Raw genomic sequence first — 22215 nt, forward strand, 5'->3', positions numbered from 1 at the left:
TATATGAGAGATTGATTATAATTTTCATTAAAATAAATATTTGCAACTTTATAAAAATGCTAGTCTAAATACTTAATCTAAAAATGATATTATAAATAAATACTACTTTTGGTTTGAATTTCTTTAAGTCTTCGTAATTCTCTTTTGGGTAGCATTGTCATTATTTTCTTCATCTTCAGTACTTGTCCTCTTCATTCTTATTGGTAGTGGTGTCATGTGCAATTGGGTTACTGGTGGTAGCATAGAGAGCAGCTTCATGCAATGAAATTATGGTGTAGGAAGTTGTGGATTAAATATTTGCATTGTTGTATATATGACTGGGTCTTATTTCTACTATGAACTCTTGATCTTGCAAGCGTCTGTTGATATTTGGCACTGATACTTTTTTTCCTACATGTTTCATTGAGCATACACCATAATCTCATTAAAAGATAATATATAAACATAAATGTGCAATCCAACTATAAGCTTAGGTTTTTAGTTGAGATGGAGCACATACTTCAATTTGGTATCAGAGCCAACCCCATGCCAAACGTCATGGGTTCGAATCTTCGCGTCACTCGATAAAAAAGAGGGATTATGGTGTACGTGTTGCTTGGAGTCCATCAAAAAATAATTGGCATGCACACGTGGAGGTGAGGGAGCGTGTTGAGCATATAATATATAAACATAGTTGAGATGTAACACATACTTCAATTACCCAAAAGGGGAGTAAAATATTAACAGCACGTTTGGTTCACGGAATGAATTTTGAGGTAATAGGAATGTTATTCCATAAGGAATGGAATAGGCAAGGAATAGAATAGGAATTGTATTCTATTGTTTGGTTCGCGGAAGGAATAGACTTTATGAATTATATTACAGTGTTTGGTTGATTTAAGGAATAGAAATGAAATATGTTTTAAAAGACATAAATACCCTTATAAAAATATGTGATGGTGGCGATGGTGGCGGTGGTAGTGGCGGTGGTGGTGATGATGGTGGTGGTGGCGGTGGTGGCGGCGGCGGCGGTGGTGTTGGGGTGGTAGTGGTGGTGGTGGCGGTGGCAGTGGTGGGGGCGACGGTGGTGGTGGTAACGGTGACGCTTGACGATGACGGTTGTGGCAGTGGTGGTGGGGGCGGCGACGGTTGTGGCGGTGGTGGTGGTGGTGGCGGCGACGGCGATGGTGGTGGCGGTGGTGGTGATGGTGGTGGTGGCAGTGGCGGTGGTGGTAGTGGTGGTGGTGGCGGTGGCAGTGGTGGGGGCGACGGTGGTGGTGGTGACGGTGACGGTTGACGATGACGGTTGTGGTAGTGGTGGTGGGGGCGGTGACGGTTGTGGCGGTGGTGGTGGTGGTGGCGGTGGTGCTGCTGGGTGGTGGTTCTGGTGGCGGTGGTGGTGGTGGCGGTGGTGGTGATGGTGGTGGCGGCGGTGGCAGCGGTGGGGGCGGCGATGGTGGTGTTGGTGGTGGCGGCGACGACGACGGTGGTGAAATAGGATAAATTTATATATAGGATAATAAAATTAGGTTAAAGAAAGGGGTAAAAAAGGAAATAGATTCTAAAATCTATTCCTGAGCGTTCAGTAATAGGCTAATACCAGGGGGGGCCCTAGTAATAGCTATTACCTTATTTGAGGTAATAGGCTATTACCAGGAATATTATTCCTAGTAATAGAAATGGTTACCAAACAACGGAATAGGCGTATTACTGGGAATGCTATGCCATTCCCGGCCTATTCCGTGAACCAAACGGACCATAAAGGAAATGCAACTAATGAGTAACAAACCTGCAACCTCAAGCACAACAACATGTGCCAACCACAAAGCTACTCTATGGCTCTGTTTGGTAAAATATTAGCCGATCAGTCAATTTTGATTTTTTTGACCACTATTAATTGTTTGATTTGGTTAAAAAAATCAACTCCAAAATGTTAAAATTAAAAAAGCTGCTCAAATAACTTTTTCAATTAGTTTTTTTAGAAAAGAAATTATACCAAATAACTATCAGCTAACAACTAATTTACCAAACACTTTCTACAATCAGCTAATGTTATCAACTAGTTATACCCTCTAATTAACCCAATCAGCTAACAACCATTCACCAAACAGGGGCTATATCTTATTTACTAAAGGGAAAGATGCTCTACTTATTCACGTGAAGAGCCTTGGCTATAAAGTAGTGGGGGACACATATATGACCAAGAATGGCGAGTAACCAAGACTGTACATTTGTCAAGCATATAGAAGGGTCTTCAATACTATATAAAGGGTCTCATGTCTACCTTTAGACATCATCCCTTTGTTCACTATAATCATCCTAGTCTAGTGGCTTGTGGTACATAATTTCTACAACAACACCAGGGTTTGACTTCCCACGACTATAATATTATTCTCAGTCCTCTATTTGGATAAACTATAGTTTATATTATTTATTTATTCCATGGGCCATTATCTTGGTCATTGTGTATATTCTTATGAGTTCGATTCCCCATGACTATAATATTATTCATAGTCCTCTATTTGCGCTATAGCTTATATTATTAATTTATTCCATGGATTCTGTATATTTATTTAGGTCTAACGCCTTGAGTAATAATACTAGTATTTTCCTACACTTCATTCTGTACTTCTATATCCGATTTATGATAAACCTGATTTCAACAAAACCATCATTTTCATATCTTAAATTTAGCTTATTATTTTCACCTCTTGTTGACTATAAAACTCATATTAATTGGTTTTTCGTAGTTTGGTTACTTTAGTCACAAGTTAAAAAATGAATTAACTTAGTAATTAAATACAAAATGATAACCAGGACTATGTGGTCTAATGGTATCCGGGTTGGACTTCCATTTGAAAAGTTGTAAGTTCGAGCCTCAGTGGAGGCGTTATTAGCTCTCTGTGTTTCAGTAGGTTGAGAAAGTATATGAACAGATACTACAATGTAATAGAGCTAGTAGCATTCAAAAAAAAAAATACAAAATGATAATAAATAATCAATCAAGTAATTTCACATCAAGACATACAAAAGTAAATATTAGAAGGATAATGCAACATGACTTTTTTTTTTTGTTTTTTTTTTTTTTTGTTTTTTTTTTTGTTTTTTTTTTTTTTTGTTTTGTTTTGTTGGGTGGAAGGGTTGACGAGAGAAGACCGCAATCACGTACTATTTAAGTGTATGCACTACTAGGTAAACTCATTTTTTGTATAATAACTCACGACAAATCATACAAGAGAGATCAACCGTATTAAAAAGATCATGTGCGATAAACTCGACGAAGGGAGTTTGACAAGAAGTACACAAAGAAGTACTTAGCTACCAAAACATGTTAATACTACTAATTAATTATCAAGAAATTCCTTTAAAGCAAGCTATATCCTTCCTGGAAATATGATCTTATGCTATCACTTATTACAACTTTATAATCTTTTATGTGCATAGCCTTTTTCACTTTGCATGGAATATATAAGATTATCAAATCCGATAAGCAAACACTATATTTTATTATATTAAAAAAATTCTTTACAATATACAAGAAAAACATATTTTTGTAAGAAAATTATCAAATTTGATAGATGGGTTTTAATCATGACTTGCATTAATTGTAGTTGAGAGTTAATTTGACCCTACTAATACTAGGTAGGGTTGTTGTTGTGAGTTTGATGAACTGTATGGATTCTTGTATAATTAGGGTCCAATTATACAAGATAATTATGGAGGTGTGTTTTTATTGAGAATAGGACAACATTATGGTCACACCACTCACATTTCTAAGATTGTTTTGAGAAAAAAGGAGGTTAGAAGAAGACGTGAACGCTATATGTTTGATGAAATACATCAATTCGATTAATCACCATAAGAATGAAGATCTAATCCCATTTGAAAGTTCAATGACCATGAGAATGACTTTGACATTGAGTAGCATCTTCCTTGATCCATGTTAACCCATCACATGATCCCTAACCTAGGAAAGCAGTATAGCATCTAAGGGGCGGAGCCAGGATTGCATAGTGCGGAGGGCCAACTACGGTTGAAATACTAAATCAAATACATTGATATCCAGTTAACATATTTCAAAATAATCATTACATTACAAATTTAATAAAGTTTAAAATAAATCATTTATAATTGAATCTATATTAAATATTTTGTAATATGCTTTTCAATGCACATTGCTTTGTATGGTTGAGAGAATGAAAACATTCACGCGTGTTTTAAAAGAGTATTGATTATTTCTTGAAAACTACCATCTTCATAACATAATTGCAATTGTTTTCTCAAATACATATACTACACAATTTTTACATTATTATGCATGTTAAATTAAATACAAAATTTATCACATAACCACAAATTTGCATAATTAACCAAACAAATGAACCTTGATATCCATTATTAGAATCAAACAAAACCACTATTTAAAATAAACAATAGAATGCTTTCAAAAATAATAAAAATAAACAATAGATTATGAAACAAAAATTAACCAAACATGTAGTTATAAACCAAAAAAAAAAAAAAAATTAACTTGAAAAATATGCATAGATTTTAATGACGAATTATCTTGTTATAGCGTATATACCGCATATATGTATGGTTCTAGAAAGAAAAATTAGTAGATAAGTTAAATGATGTTTAATTTGAATGTGAGTCAATAATATAGGAAATACATAATTTGAAATGGGAGAGAATTGGAGAAGATGAGGAAGTTTATAACTTAGCCTGTAAGATTAATTTAAGTGGGAGGGGTGCCAAATATTTTGAAGCAACAACAAAATTTTGATATTCTATATAATATTTTTAAAAAAATTAATATTATATATAATATTAAAAAAAATATATTGGAGGGGGGCCAAGGCCCCCTATAGCATACCTTTGCCTCCGCCTACTTGTCAAGATAGTCACGAACTCCTTGTCAACTTATCCTTCATTGCTTGATTATAGCTAGTCAAGGGTCAATCACCAAGTCTCCTTGGCAGGATGATCTTCCAACTTCCTTAGCTCAAAAAGATGGTGTTTGTTGAGTGCTAGACTCTTAAAGAATCAAAGAGATTCTTCTTTCAGCTTAGAAGACTAGATTTTGGAATGTATCAGTTTTTCTCAATCACTTCCAGTACTTATCACAAGAAATTATTTTTTCAACATTTTTTCTAAGCTTGGGACCCTCCTTTTATAGATGAGGAGAGGTGAGTGCCAACTTGAGATTCCAATTTGCCCGTTGTCAGTCAACAAGTGGTAGCTGTCCAAAAGCTGCCACAATCCTTGAAAATCTGCTACCAAATTCATTTACTTGTGCAGTTTGTGAACTATAGAGTAAAGAATGTTTCTCTATTCGTGTATAAGCATACTTTTGTTCAAAAAGGCCTCTTACTTATCACCATTCTATCTTGTGCGTAGACTTGTAGGTGTCAATAAAATTGCAATGTGTATAACAACTTTTTTTATTCTTCCTTGTAATGAGGTTCTTCCGAGGATGATCCTCTATGAAAAGGTTTCATTAAAGACTCTTTGTAGCTTGGTGATAGTAGAGAATGTCTTTGATAGAATATTTACAGCATCGTTGACTTGATTCCAAAAGGTCTCCTTCTAGTTTTCCTTTACTGAAATCTTAATTTCCTTCTGACTGCTTCCTTCCGATTCCTCAGCTTTTCTTCCAAAATCATTCCTTTTGGTTTCTTTCCTTCTGAAACTATTTCTCCCGGTCAGACTAGTGATGTTATATAGGTGATTTGGCTTACGAAGGAATTAATATGATCAATTTACAACAAGAAATGAGGGTCTAATCTTTGGCTCAACAGATTATATTTTATGTGCCTAATTCAATTATTAAAACTTGACTTTAATTCGAGTTACTTATATTTTAAATTTTTGTAATATTCAATTTAGTATTTGATGGGGGTATTGGGCGAGTTGCACAAGGGGTGAATAGTTAGGCTGGGGTTTGCATACAAGGAAAATTATATCGTGCACCGCGGTGCATAATCGATTATGCACCACGCATCAAAATGACGTCGTTTTGTTTAATGAAAAGAAACGGTATCCGTTTCCCGTCGTTTCGCATCCTTCTGCAAAAAGTAACTATGTTATTCAGTTTCATTTTGTATACACTGCAATTTCAGTTCAACACAACTACAGTTTCATTTCGATATAACTACATTTTCATTCGATATTTATAGACTCAAATATGTGAAAATGTTATTTAATTTTATTTTATATACACTATAATTTTATTAAAACACAATGTTGCGAATACATGAGCCATCCATGATTGAGTTGTTAATAAATTATGGTGCTATTATAATTTTAAATTAATTAGTTTTTAGGAAATTATTATATTAATTATTTAGTTAGTTAATTTGGAATTTTTTTTTTTTTTTGAATGTTACTAGCTCTATTACATTGTAGTATCTGTTCATATACTTTCTCAACCTACTGAAACACAGAGAGCTAATAACGCCTCCACTGAGGCTCGAACTTACAACCTTCCAAATGGAATTTAAATATACTGTTTATTATTAGTTAGTATTAAATTAGATTTAGGATTTTTTTTTTATCTTAGGTTTCTTTATTATTTGTTATTCATGTTTATCATGATTAATTTGTTTGTAGTTTGTTAGAATTTCTAGTTATCTTGGGAAGTGTCCAACGAAACTAGGATTCTACAACTATAAATACAGTTGTCTTATATGAATAAAAACAAGTTGAGAATTTTGAATTAGAAAACTGAGTGTTTTCTGAAACTCGGAATGAGTTCGGCTGTGAGTTGGTCATGGCAAACTTGACTTATCAAGTGTATAACCCCACTTGTGGCGTCATTCTTATCCTACATATCACCTTATAACCCGGTGTGGTCGAGGACTTATAAAAATCCAAAAATTAGCCCTTTTCCCCAACCTAAATCAAACCTTCAATTCAAATTCACCAAACCGAATAAACCATCCTACAGAGAAGATCGGGCCAACCAGGTTCGCATCATTTGGTATCAAAACCTAGGTTTTTCTCACGCTCAAAGAAGTTATAATCCATCTCGAAACATTATTTTGAGTAGAAAAAAATATAGTCTGTCAAAAATTCGCAGTTTTGCGCAGTCAACTTTGAAAATACGAAACAAATAGTTTCTTGTGTCTTTTTTGTCTGAATTTTTTTCTGCATTTCATACTCTTGTTGAACTTGAAATCTGGAAAAAAAAATTAGTGAAAATTCGTTACCATCTGTTCCCAGAAAATTCTCAAAGTTTCGTCAAGTTTTTCTGAAATTCGTAGTTTTGCGTGATCGACTTTGAAAAATTAGAAAAAATAGTTTCTTTCATTGTTTTGCTCTGGATTTTTTTGTGCATGTCGTAATCCTGTTAAAGTTGATATCTGGAAAATTTGGTCTAAAAATTCAATACCAATATTTTCCAGAAAATTCAACAAGTGGGGTCAATTTCTGGTTGTTTTTTGTTAATTGTTTTTTCTAATGTGATTTAAATTTCTGGATACTTTGCATCAAATTTCTCGTGAATTCCTGTTGAATTGAAGTGAGTTGTGCGAAAAAAAAAATCAAAAACAAAAAAAAAGTACGAAAAAGTGACAATATTGAAAGATTTGTTTACATTGCATGCACGAGAAGATTGCAGGAAAAACAACCCCATTGACGACAACCCATATTTTCAAGAAAGCTCAATAGAAAATATTCGATTTGTAGCAAACTTCAACGGCACTTGGATCGTAGATTCGAGGTCGATTCGAGGTCGAATCTCTCTAAAGAGGGAGGGAATGTGGCGAATACATGAGCCATCCATGATTGGGTTGTTAATAAACTATGGTGCTATTATAATTTTAAATTAATTAGTTTTTAGGAAATTATTATATTAATTATTTAGTTTTTTTTTTTTTGAAAGCTACTGGTTCTATTACATTGTAGTATCTGTTCATATACTTTCTCAACCTACTGAAACACAAAGAACCAATAACGCCTCCACTGAGGCTTAAACTCATAATCTTCCAAATAGAAGTCCAACCCGGATACCATTAGACCACATAGTAGTTAATTTGGAATTTAAATATAATGTTTATTGTTAGTTAGTATTAAATTAGATTTAGGAGTTCTTTTTATCTTAGGTTTCTTTATTATTTGTTATTCATGTTTATCATGATTAATTTGTTTGTAGTTTGTTAGAATTTTTAGTTATCTTGGGAAGTGTTCAACGAAACTAGGATTCTACAACTACAAATACAGTTGTCTTATATGAATAAAAACAGAGTTGAGAATTTTTGAATTAGAAAACTGAGTGTTTTCTGGAAATCGGAATGAGTTCGGCTGTGAGTTGGTCATGGCAAACCTGACTTATCAAGTGTAAAACCCCACTTGTGGCGTCATTCTTATCCTACGTATCACCTTATAACCCGATGTGGTCGAGGACTTATAAAAATCCAAAAATTAGCCATTTATCCAACCTAAATCAAACCTTCAATTTAAATTCATCGAACCGAATAAATCATCCTACAATATTTTTGTAATTGGAGTGTGAAGAGAAGATCAGGTCAACCAGGTTCGCATCACACAACTACATGATCATTTTGATATAATTACAGCTTCATTGTACAATATACACTCAAATATGTGAAATGTTATTCAGTTTCATTTGATATACACTGCAGTTTCATTTCACCACAACTACAATATCATTTTGATATAACTGCAGTTTCATTTGATAATATAAAGATAATACGTGAAGTAGTGTCGATTTATATATACGATAGTGTCAGTTGGTAATTAACATATAAAAGAATGTACATTCCATTAACACTAACGGCGCGCTGTTTCTTTACTTAAAGAAATAGCACCGTTTTAACCGCAGTCCATGATATAACGACCCTGCATACAACTACATGGAGGTTTTACATAGACATGTCCTACAATACCTCAAACTAGAGGGATGTATGCCTTGGTATGCAGGATATAGTGCAAGACAGTTCTATTTATGTTAGTTCTCATTTGTCTATATGAAGGATGTGACTGTAATGGATTGGAAGGTTTTTTCTAAAAGCAATTATATACTACGATATTGATTTGTACAGTAGGTATTCATTTCAATTAACTATATTACAAGGTTGTAACTGTATCGTCTGTACTATACTTTCTCAAACTTTTGAAGACCAAAGAGTTAATACTCCACCACTACCCACTACAAGAAATTTTACATTTAGTGATAATAGAAGTTGTCATCAAAACTATCGATTTTGGTCACTATTGAAATTAGGTGATCTAAGATATAATAGGGTAAATTACGGTCCACACAGCTATGTGGATCACGATCCAAAACGACATCGTTTTGATGTATAAAAAAAATTCCTTACTTCGCGTGCGTGGAATATTCTGGGGTAAGATAATGTAGTTTATGAGTTAGAATAATGTATTTTATGTGTTAGAATAATGTATTTTATGAGTTAGAATAATGTATAATGTACTTTGTGTGTTAGAATAATAAAATTTCTAAAGTAAGATAATGCATTTTATGAGTTAGAATAATATAATGTACGTTATGTGTTAGAATAATGTATTTTATAGATTGAAATAATGTACTTTTTTTTTGTGTGTTTTTAGACCGTGATTCACACAACTCCACGCAATAATTATCGATAGCACATACCACCAATCTCAATTTCACGAGCCATTCTTGCCTTCTATTACATTCTTTGTCCTTTAAATACCTAGTTTTGTGATAGAAAGAAAAACCATAGATATTAGTAGATGATAGATATATTAGATATGAATCCGGAGCTAATTGATCCAAGTGGAGCGAGGATGACCTAGGCTTAGGGTGGCCTCGGCCTTGTGTGCTACATTCACGGATGCGGTTAGGGGTGTATACGAATCGAATCGAGTCAAATATCTCACTATTCGATTCGAATTCGACTATATATTCGAATATTCGTATTCGTATTCGTTTAATATTCGAATCTTAAATTTGATTCGTATTCGATTCGACCAGTTTATTCGAATATATTCGATTCGACTCGAATATTCGAATTCGAAATGGCTAACTTAATTTTTTTAAAAAATTTCTAATAAATTAAGAAAAAATATAATAAAAATTTATAATTAAATAGCATAAAATGTTACATTAATACACTAATCAAGAATCACATTAAAATAACAACAAAAAGTCAATCATCAAATTCATATATTAAATACTAGATTAAGAATATTAAGTTTGAATTAAGCTTCAACATCAACCCAAAAAAAGTCAATCAAATTCAAAAATTAAGTACTACAATAACAATCACAATTAAACTTCAAATATCCCCCAGCCATCATGCTTGCAATATGACATCAATTGGTTCTTCTTCCTCCTACAAAAAAATAAAAATAAAGTTAAAATTATTATCATTAAATCAATAAGATATATTAAATTACTAAAGTAGAACTTACATATGTCATAATAGGCTTATTGATCCCATGAAGTTGACGAACCCAATCTGCTCCACAAATTAAAACTTGCACCATGTCAGAAGATAGTTTAGCACGATGAGGATCTAGAACTCGGGTACCCGCACTAAATGTGGCTTCTGATGCCACGGAGCTAATTGGAATAGCTAAAACATCACGGGCTAATTTAGACAAAATACTGAACTTCAATTCATGAGATTTCCACCAAGATAAGGCATCAAATACAGGGGAGGTTACTTCACCATCTTGACACCTATAAACCCCTTCCTCCAAGTAAATGTCCAACTCTGATTTTTTTGGAGTTACATCTTCAACACTGTCTAAATATTTATCATACAAAGACAAACCAGAAAGGACTACTTTTTCTTTAGAAGTAAAGCGTGTAGAAGTAACAACCGAACTCCCAACATGTGTCACAGAAGAACTACCTCTTCGATTTCTCATGTTATCAATTTCAACATATTCATAAAACAAGTCATGTAATGCATCCCTAACATTCTTCACATTTGCACGTGCATCATTTGCATTATATATTTGGTTGAAAGCAAAATCAACCAACCTCATTTTGTACCTAGGATCAAGTATTGCTCCAATAGACATCAAAAGATTGCAATCACCCCAATATTTGTCAAATTTTTTCTTCATCTTTTCAATCATATTTCTAATGACCTCTTCATGATGAAACTCATTTTCATTTAAGACATGCTTGACCCTCCAAACAACACCAAGAAAAACATTAGAAGTGGGATAGTTAGTTCCAGAGATCACTTGAGTAGCTTCATAAAACACCTCTAAGATGCTAAGAACATCCTGTATTCTAGTCCAATCTTCCAAGCTAGGACAACATTTATATGAAGGCTCTCTTTGTGCAAATATTGGGAATGCATCCTTAAGTTTAAGGGCCACAACTAACATTTCATATGTAGAATTCCAACGAGTAACACAATCAAGAACTAACTTTTTCACCGGATTTCCCAAATGATGCACAATTTCAGAAAACTTCATCAACCTAGACTCAGACTGATTAATAAATCGCACACTATTCCTAACATCATCAACAATGGTTTTAATTGCAGAAATACCATCCTGAACAACAAGATTCAATATATGAGCAGTGCATCTCACATGAAATAGCTTACCACCCAAAGGTAGCTTATGACTCCTGGAGAAAGTTTGTTTGGCAATTCTAACTGCAACATCATTGTTTGAAGCATTGTCCACTGAAATAGTGAAGATTTTATGCTCTATTCCCCAATCCTTTGTGGACTTCATAATCCCATCAATGATATCAACACCTGAAATATGACAATAATATAATTAAATTCAAGAAATAGTTATTATTAATTAATTATTATAGAGATATATTTACAAACAAGTGAACATTACCAGTATGCGGAGGAGGAAGAGGCATGAAACTAAGTACACGCTTTTGAAGTTGCCAATTTGAATCAACAAAGTGTCCAGTGACACACATATATGAAACCTTTTGCACCTTAGACTTCCAAATATCAGTGGTCAATGATATCTTATTGATGGTTCTTAATAGCAATTGTAACTTTTTCTTCTCTATTTCATAAACAGTAATGACGTCATTCTTTGCCATGGCACGAGAGACTTTCTCATATTGTGGAAGATTAACATTCATCATGAAAGTAAAGCCAAAATTTTCCACAGCACTTAACGGTTGCTCGTGCATCAGAATCCAATGAGCAATAGCTTCTCTTTGCTTTGTATGATCATATTTACCATCGGACAAAGGAGGTGTCTCAAACTTGGATTTTGCATTCTGAAATTGCAAGGTTTTTTGATTTTTTGTTTGAAGCTTCTTTTGTGTACACCTATTCAAATGGTTCCAAAGATGAGTTGTTGTAGAAGACGCTGACTTAGAAAGGAGTGTTTTACAATGTATACATTGTAGCTTTATACTTCCATCCTTTGTAGTAACTTCAGTAAAATCAAAGTGAGCTTTTGATACCCTCTTTCTTTTCTTTCTTTGAAATTGTTCTTGATCATCATTCTTTTCACATTCCTTCTCATCATCACCTTTTTCATCTCCAACCTCTATATTTTCATTTTCTATACCATCATCATTAACTTCCACATTAGCATCCAAGTCATGAACATTATCACCTTCAAGGCCTCCATCATTAACTTCATTAAAATCACCATAATTTATTTCCTCATATTCTCTAACATCATCTCCTTGTTTTTGCTCATTTGGATTTGAAGATTGAATAGCCAAGGAAGAATCTACTGCCCACAAATTCAATAATTTCTTTTTGAGTACTATAATAATATAAAATAAATAATTTTCAAATTCAATTCACATAATCAGTTAAATAACAAAACATACGGTAAACAAACTAACAAATGCTTTGATTACTATAACATATATATCTCGAATTACAGTATATATCAATTACTAACAATTACTAATTACTATAACATATATATCAACAGAGAAATAACAATATATATATCAAACAGAGAAATAATCATGGTGCTTAATCATGGTTTCGACTTGGTTCAGTTTTACTCTGACTTTCTTGAAAGCGGGACCTTCTCGGAAAGAACAAACAATAATCATTGTCCTTATCCCAAAGAAACCGAATGCAGAAGCTATTTATGATCTCAAGCCTATATCACTTTGTAACGTTATTTACAAAGTGGTGACAAAGCCGATGGTGAATATACTTAAACACTACTAAACAAGTTGATTTCAGATGCTTAAAGTGCGTTTATTCCTGGTCATTAATTTCATACAACATTATGGTTGCTTTTGAGGTAAATCATTATTTAAAGAGGAAAAGGAAAATTTGAATTTGAGGCTCTTAAATTAAGGGCTATGGGTTTCTCTGAAATTTGGATCAAGCTGATTTGGAAATGAATATCAATTTTTGAGATTAAAATCCTCTCTAACAATGCAGAACTGAGGCCTATCTTTCTTAAGAGGGGTATTAGGTAGGGAGATCTGCTCTCACACAACCTATTCATCATCGCAACGAAATGATTAAGCACCATGATTACCAACAGAGAAATAACAACTGCTATTACCATTGTTATCGGTTGCCGCCGTCATGCCCTTGCCGTCCATTGCTGCCGGAACAGTAACAGATCTGGAGTGTTGGCGTTGGAGGCTTGGAGCTTCTCTAGCGCGAAACCGTCATAGATCTTGAGATTGGAGTGCAGATGTTGAAGCTTCTCTGTCGCGGAAGTACGGAGCCGTCACAGTCATGGAGTTCGGGCTCTAGACTCTAGAGTCAGGAGATTGGAGAGAATGGAGATGAGGTGTTGCCGTGTTGGAGCTTGAGGAGGGCAGAGTCACGACCGGAGTCGGCACTCCGGCGACCGGAAGTGCGGACTACGATTGACTGAAGCGGTTGGAGAATAGCGACTTGGAGTTGGAGAATAGCGACGTTGCTTGTTCAATTTTCTCTCAAGTCTCACGTTGTGATACTGACTTAGGGAACTTAGGGTTTATTTTTTGTTTTTTAATATAAAAATATAATATTATATTATATTATATTATAGATTCTATTATATATATATATTCGAATATATTCGAATAGTATTCGAATCGAATATATTCCGATTCGTATTCGGATTCGAATAAATGTCGAATCAAAATAGGTATTCGAATTCGGATTCGAATTCGAATTATTCGAATTCGAATCAACATATTCGAATTCGAATCACGAATCGAATTAAAATTATTTGATTTGTTTACACCCCTAGATGCGGTCATAGAGGATTTAACCGCCTACCATATTCTCATGGGGGCGGGGGCATTTAGGAGGAAGCTTTAGTATAAATTATGTCACTATTGTCTTGTTAAGACATCTTTCAATCAATATATTCACTTGTAATCATTTTACAGTACGTCAGTACAGTTATTAATACAAATCTTGTCTCCGCGCGCGACATATATTCCTTGTCTTTTTCCATTTCATTATCCATTTATTTATTCCTGTTAGAGTTAATTCCATTTTTTGTCCTAGATTTATAGGTGGCAATCCACTTTTAGTCCCTTTTTATCAGAACATTCTCATTTGGTCCTAGTATTGTTCTGGCATGATCATTTTTGGTCCTCTGTTAAGAAAATCATTGAAATATTGTTAAATACAAGGACGTTTCAATCTTTTTATTATTTTTTTAATACAAATTAGGTTGATCTGCTATATTTTTTTATATTTATTTAAAAAATCAAAATTGAAGACTTAAATGCTCTTGTATTTGACGAAATTTAAACTGTTTTGTTGAAAGAGGGTCAAAAATGGTCATACTACAATAATACTAAAATTAAAAGTGAATGTTTTGAAACCGAACGACTAAAAGTGAACTGCCACATTTAAATTTATGACTAAAAATAGAATTAACTCTTCCTATTATTATTGGGTTAAATAATTCTAGCTACCCCAATTAATTTAATCCATCATTATATAATTTATTTATATCTAAAACTATAAAAAAAAAAAATTAAAATAAACAAAACGTGATAAAAGAGAGAATATAGCTACCTCAAGCATATACATAACGTCATAACCCCACAATCAAAGGCATCAACCAATCAAAAAATAAAGAAATATGTAAATATAGAAAAATATTCAATCCCTCGGACTATATATATCCCCTTCCACTGTAACCATCTCATCTCCATGAGCCGTCAAACCCCTTTCCCACTCGTTGGTTCTCTGCACCCACCCCACCCCCCCCCTCCCCTCCTTCCCCTCCCCCCCTTCCTTTCTCCCTTCTCTCTCTCGTTGATCGTATAAGCTCACATAGTTCCATTTCAGAAACCGCTTAGATCTAAAGAGTTCTTAGCTTGTTTTTCATTCTCCCATCTCGCTATCAATCAAAGTTCTTTGGATGCCTAGATGCCTTACTTTTTACTGATTGACAGTTTTTTACCTTTTTACGAAATTCCCATCGTATCACCAGCAAATGGTTTCTGTGAAACGTTGGGTGTTCTTTAATTTAATCCCCACCTTATCGTGTTCCCGGCCGGTGGACTGGTTGAAAGGAATGTGGTCAAAAAATGCCGGTATAATCTCACCCAAAAAAAAAAAAAGATTTTTCTTTTCTTTGACCCATTAAAATCCAAGAAAAGTGGGATTTCATCAGCAAGTAATTCTTTTCCACGATTTGAAATGTCCACCATACTTTTCCCACAAATACAATAGGGTTTCCCAACACTAGATTCTTGATTGTTCTTTTATATATATATATATATATATATATATATATATATATATATATATATATATATATATATATATATATATATATATATGCCCTTTAATGGCGGCTACCTTAATATCTATGGTTGTATTGAGGGTTTTGAATGCATGAACGGATCCACAGTCGTGGTTTGCAGGTGTAGCATCATCAAGATTCACATGCAAATTAAAGGCTAGGTGGTGGTGAGTTATTGGATCTTTCTGCCATAGCTTTTTTGAAGGTGAGAATCTTGATGATGCTGCATCAGCAATAGACGGCTATTATCACACTTCAATTCATCTTCAGTCTATCTTGAAATGGATCCATGGATCGAACCCTTTTGTCCAGAGAGCAAGAGGGTAGGTGATAATAAGGTCATATATTGCCTCAGTGTTTATTTATTTACTTATTTATTTTGGGTTTGAAATGGTAAAATTGGCTGTACTTTATGCTATTTTTGGTTTGGGTTTCTTTTATAAAATTGTGGGTTTTGACAACTGGATGGGTTGGAGGGGGTGATGAAGACTGGTGGAAAATACAGTGGTGATAGATGCTGACTGCCATAGATCTGTGGAACTGTGATTATTCTTCTGCCAATCTCAAGTTCTGAAGAAGATGCTGCTGATGATATTTTTTTTAATCAGATATAGCAGTAATTGTGCCCAGGTATGTCTCCTTCACATGTTCATTTTCCGTCACTTTTTTTTTTTTTTTAAAGGTTTAATTTACTTAAAAACTTGATTAATATAATCCTGCTGTTTAATTTATTTCTGGTATTAATCTCACCACACCAACACTTCTCAGGGTTTTAAAGCTCATATCAGCTACTACTTTTAATTTCTTGGATTTCTGGGTGTGAATGGTGGTGATTAATTGATTGTTCCAGTTGGAATCTCAGTAGAAGATCAAGGTGAGAAAAACATCTTCGTTGTTATTCATTCATACATCTAACCTAGTACCATACAAAGTATTGTCTTTGACCACAACACCTACAAGTTCCAGTTTCAAGCAAAATAGTCTATTGGCTTTCTTGGTTTGCCTCAATAACCTAATAAGCAACCTCCTTGTGTGGTACTTTGTTGGCTAAGGTCGTTATAAGGCTCCAGCAGCACACACTCTCGAATAGTGACAGCCTATTTTCCTCGTCATCTAAAAAATCAAGAGCTTCATAGATTGTTGATGTTAAAGTTTTTCACTATATGGATTATGTCCTTCCATTTCTCTATCCCCCCCCCCCCCCAAAATAGAATGATATATTCAATATATATACATGATTGTAATATATGCTTAGGACATTCTTTCAAAGGAATTTTATGGATCTGTTGAATGTCGGACCAGTTGTTTTCTGGATTTTATGGCTTTAATAACTTGCTTTCTGGTTGGGGTTTGGATGATCATGAAGTGGCTATCAGCCATCCCTATATATAGGGACTAATATTTGTTCATTTGAACCGAGTTCTAACATTTGTTCATTTATGTTTACCTTAATAATAATTAACGAACATAAACAAACGCTTAGTTTATTGAAAGTTCTATTCGCTAACATTCACTCCTAGATATGAAGATCAACATCTTATTCGATACAACATGAATAATAATATGATTGTATCAAATACTACTATTGGGTATGATTGATACCATAAAATAGAGAAAATTTCAATTTTGGTCCACTGACTATTGGAGTTGTGTTAATTGCAACACTTGACTTTCGAAAATGTTAATTTATTACCTTGACTATGCAATTTCTATCAATTTTGGTCACGCCGGCCAAATTGCCGGCCAAATCTCACCAGAAAAATTTAATAGGTCAAATAATAAGGATATTTTAGTCATTTTACTCATTCCTTTTTCTCCGATGACCTCCTCTCCATTTCCGGCGAGCGTGATGACACTAAGAAATTTCTGAAGAAGAAGTCTAACAGTGAACAATTAGCCCGATGTGAAAGCTTTGGTTCGCGGTGCACATACTTTCAAATGCCCAAATCTGGGGATTACGAGTTGGGTTAAGTTGCCGCATCCACAACACCAATTTCGGATGGGGGAGGCCAATCTTTATGGGGACAGAGATATGTACTTGCTTGGCAAAAGGAGTGGGATGGGTGAAGGGTTTTCAAAAGTTCAATGTTCTCAAACACCTGGATATCCCCATCCAAGTCTCCACAAATTGCATTCAAAAATCATCATTTAGCTTCAAAACCATACATGCAATTTTAATCCTAATTTATGTCTTTGAAGGTTAGTCTTACCTCCCAGATATTGAGCTTAAAGTAGTTGATGACGTAGTACGCCATAGCAATTTTAATCCCAATTCGCTGCTCTGCTTGAGATTTAGATGAAAGAAATGAAAAGATTTGGTCGGAAAATGGTAGCTCGTCGGAGAAGAAAAGGAAGAAAGGTAAAATGACTAAAATATTCTTATTATTTGACCTATTAAATTTTTTCGGTGAGATTTGACCAGCAATTTGGCGGGCGTGACCAAAATTGATAGAAATTGCATAGTCAAGGTACTAAATTAACATTTTTGAAAGTCAAGTGTTATAATTAACACAACTCCAATAGTTAGTGGACCAAAATTGAAATTTTCTCCCATAAAATATATAACATTATTGTTTTGGGAGATTTTTTGCTTTTCTATAATTCATGAAAGTGATCATTCAAGAATAGGCAGGCTGTTCAACTAGCACTATATAGAGGTGTGTGCGCCTCTATCACTATCCAAGGACTACTTCACATGGAGCTTTTCAATCAAATGGGGTAACTCCCATGGTTTTAATTTAGGTATGTTCCATGTTAGAGATGATATATATATATATATATATATATATATATATATATATATATATATATATATATATATTTTGTAAGATTTAGGTTACTTTAATTTCATTTTAATATTTGCAAGAAATTTCTAAAATATTAAGACATTTACTTAATTAGTGGTTTAATAAGTAGCATGTTTGGTTCACGGAATAGATTGAGAGTCATTTTATTTTTGAAAATAGAATTTCTAGGAATGTTTTGTTTCACATAAACTAAATGTGTTGTAAGACTATTTGCGGCAAATTATATGATGCACCAAGGTGCCGAATTCATTGTGCGCCCTAAGAGTTTATGTGTCTTATGTTGGAGTTTATGTATTATTATATGTTAAGAGTTTATGTATATTATTATGCAAAGAGTTCATGTATATTATGTTAAGAGTTTATGTGTATTATTATGTATTAGGTTAAGATTTTGTGTATTATGTTAAGAGTTTATGTGTATTCTACTCTACAATTATGTACATACAAAACAATGGATTTTTAGAGTGCACAATGCATTGTGAGTCCTGGTGCACGGTATAACAATATCTGCCATCGTCCTTCCAATGAGGATTACTTATGTATAGTTAAATCTTTTCTATTAACAAATTAAATGTTGAACATGTGTAAAAGAGAGCATGTGATGCATTGTGTAATGCCGACGGTATTTATACTATTGGAACACATTTTTGTCATACTCACATTTCGCATATGCCTGCTTATATATATCATTTTTGTCACATCACCTTTCATTGGTACGTGTGAATGACATTCATTCACGAGTTCTACTACATGCTTAAATTTTACTTCCTCACTTTTACTCCATGATATGACAAATAATGATATGATATTTTCATCACATGGGTTCTAGAAAAAAAATGTCTACATCAAATATTTGTGATAAGGAGTGCGTAGAAGTTGGGAGTAAGAAGTTGGAGTACATATAGTATATTGTTTAATTTTCTTTTTGAATTACAATGTGTAATTCTTGTGATATCTCATCTTTCTTATATGTATATTAAAGAGTTAATTCCATTTTTGGTCGTAGATTTATAGGTAACAATTCACTTTTAGTCATTTTTTATTAGAACATCTCCATTTGGTCATAGTATTATATTGGCATGACTATTTTTAGTCCTGCATCTTCAAAATCGTTGAAATATCGTTAAATACAAAGACAGACATTTCAATCTTTTTATATAAAATATGTTGAATCACTATATTTTTATGTTTATTTTTTTGAAAACATCCATAATTGAGGACCAAAATGTCATTGTATTTAAAGATATTTAAACTATTTTGTTGATAAATGACTAAAAATGGTCATGCCACGATAATACCAGGACCAGTTTTAATAAAAAAAAAAATGACTAAAAGTGAATTGTCACTTAAAAATCTAGGACCAAAAATGGAATTAAATCTATATAAAAGCATAGACCAAAAATGGAATTAAATCTATATTAAAGCATAGATTAAATTAATTTGCTCATTTTTGACATCAATACTACATACATGGTTCCACCAAAATTAAAGTAATGCTTCGATATATGATCTGCTTAAACTTCATAGTTTTGTACTCATATTATATCTAAGAAAGTGAAATGAAGTCTTGTTTAATTTCCTTTATTGAAGGTACTATACGAGTACAAGTTAATTTGATGGTAGTTGTAACATGGTTCAAGGAATTTACTAGTTAGAAAAACAGTCATTCCTTACCACAAACGTGACAAATGTGACGTCTCAATCTCTACGAAGATGTAATTCGATCTTATGATGTCTTGATCTCCACAAGTATACACAAAAGCATAATTCTAGTGATACTTTATCAACTTATTAAAGCACAAAGAGTCAATGTCCCTATAAGAGTTCAAACATGTAACCTCTCATTTAAAATAACTATAGGTATGTCACTTAACCACAAGGTCTTTAACATTGTACTTGCTTAAACTTCATACTTATGTACTCATTAATCAACTTCAATTTACATAGAGAGGCAATTATATATTATATATAGTACAAGGCCCTCTTGTAGTTCTTGTTAGGGGTGAACATTTCAATCCGGGTTACTCAAACTGGAAAAAAAAATGAATGATTATATATATATATATATATATATATATATATATATATATATATATATATATACACACACACACACACACACACACACACATGTGTGTGTGTGTGTGTATTAAATACCTAATTCCTTAATCCAAATTTTCACAATTGTTCTTGTTCTCAATTTTTCTGTGTGAGTTTGATGCCGTTGTCGAACGGCAAGTGAAGAGGTCGGTTCAGTTTGAACTTATTTTAGATTGAGAAATTTCAAATATGCATTGTGGACTTGTTTAAATTTTTAAATTTAAATTATTAGTAAAAATAAATAAATAATTATGTGTGCAGGAAAATTGTTCTCAAACCGAACCAAACATATATAGCATATATAGATCGTATTTATTAGTTAGAAAAACATTAACTGACCTGTATGGGTAGCTCAATTGGTCGCAAGGGTAAAATTTGTCACAAGAGATCAAAGAGTATTCACCGGTGACAGTGTGAGAGCAACCTATCAAAATGAGGGGCTCCTTATATGCAGTGAGCAAATATCTAGCATCTATTGATCAGTTAAGTCGCTATGATTAATCTTTTCACAAATTGTCAGGTCAGGGTGTGAGAGCGTCTGAGGTGGATGATTCTACCTTTTTGAGGAAAAGAACTTAATTCATTAAATCAGATGAAAGAATATGAACAAGATAATGAGGAAGATTATCAAACCACTCCCCGCAACCTGACACAGAAACGATTTCCCTAGCAAGAGAATGATGCACGATTCGCAGATCGCTTCACGAAACCAAAGTTAACCCCGTTAATCATAGAGGCAACTTCTTTAACATCATCAACTAAAAAACCAAAAGCAGAATAAAAGGAATTCGAAAGTAAAGCATAATAACATAACTGTGAGTCTGTTTCTACATCTCCATCTCCCAGACCAGTATCCTTGAGCCAACTGAGAGCTTCCCGAACACAAAACACTTCCGCCTCCAAAACACTATACTGTCCAGGAACACGAGTACTTTTGACAGCCAGAAATCGTCCTTCATCATCCCACAAGATCCAACCGAGGCCCATAATATTATTCTCCACATCAAATACAGCATCAGTATTCAACTTTAATCTACCTGCATTCAGCACTTTCCATTTGACCACAGTAGCGTGTAATTCAGCATTACCATTATCCAAAGTATTCACCGTCTTCCAATTCGTCCAAAAGGATATAGCCTTATGAACCAGTTACTCGCTAACAAACGGAACACCCTTCCAAACCCCGTCATTCCTGTTTCCCCATAGACCCTGTTAAGGAAAGTAATCACAAAAATCACATGTTAAGGAAAGAAATCACAAGTGTTGAATATTAGGAAAGTTGACTTACTTTCCTATTATTATTAGTAGTTTCCTAGACTAATTTAGTATCTAGTTTAGTATATATAGAGGTCCATAGAAGTATAGAGTATAGATTAAGAGAGACGGTCGATTGTAATCTTTCTCTATAATATATTCTCTTGTTCTTTGGTTCTCACATATTTTGCTTCCGCTTAACTGGCGGGTGGTGATTATTCTCCACCCGCCAGACTTATCTATCCCTTAGTTTTAACATGGTATCAGAGCCTTTGGTTTATTATATCTTGTGAATTGTGTTGTTTGGTTAATTATTGTGGGTCCCTAGGATTAGTCTCATATTTTGGCATGAGTTGAGTCAGTGTATCTTGTTCAATGTGAATCA

At 33.6% G+C, this 22215-nt stretch overlaps 2 protein-coding genes across 2 annotated transcripts; both read right to left on the reverse strand.

Moving 5' to 3' along the window:
* Window positions 1-10227: 10227 nt before the first annotated feature.
* LOC109170896 (zinc finger BED domain-containing protein RICESLEEPER 2-like) lies at window positions 10228-13510 on the reverse strand. The gene is made up of 4 exons (XM_019320033.1): window positions 13444-13510; window positions 11803-12666; window positions 10399-11711; window positions 10228-10319 (listed from the first exon to the last, which is right to left on the reverse strand). The coding sequence occupies exons 1-4, from the start codon at window positions 13508-13510 to the stop codon at window positions 10281-10283; spliced, it is 2283 nt and encodes a 760-aa protein (XP_019175578.1). The 3' UTR covers window positions 10228-10280.
* Window positions 13511-21242: 7732 nt separating this feature from the next.
* On the reverse strand, window positions 21243-21766 carry LOC109170897. Its single transcript, XM_019320034.1, has 2 exons — window positions 21730-21766; window positions 21243-21613 (listed from the first exon to the last, which is right to left on the reverse strand). Exons 1-2 carry the CDS (start codon window positions 21764-21766, stop codon window positions 21243-21245), a joined length of 408 nt encoding a protein of 135 aa, XP_019175579.1.
* Window positions 21767-22215: the final 449 nt, after the last annotated feature.

This window comes from Ipomoea nil, unplaced genomic scaffold (genome assembly GCF_001879475.1).
Source record: "Ipomoea nil cultivar Tokyo-kokei standard unplaced genomic scaffold, Asagao_1.1 scaffold3377, whole genome shotgun sequence".
Lineage (NCBI taxonomy): Eukaryota > Viridiplantae > Streptophyta > Magnoliopsida > Solanales > Convolvulaceae > Ipomoea > Ipomoea nil.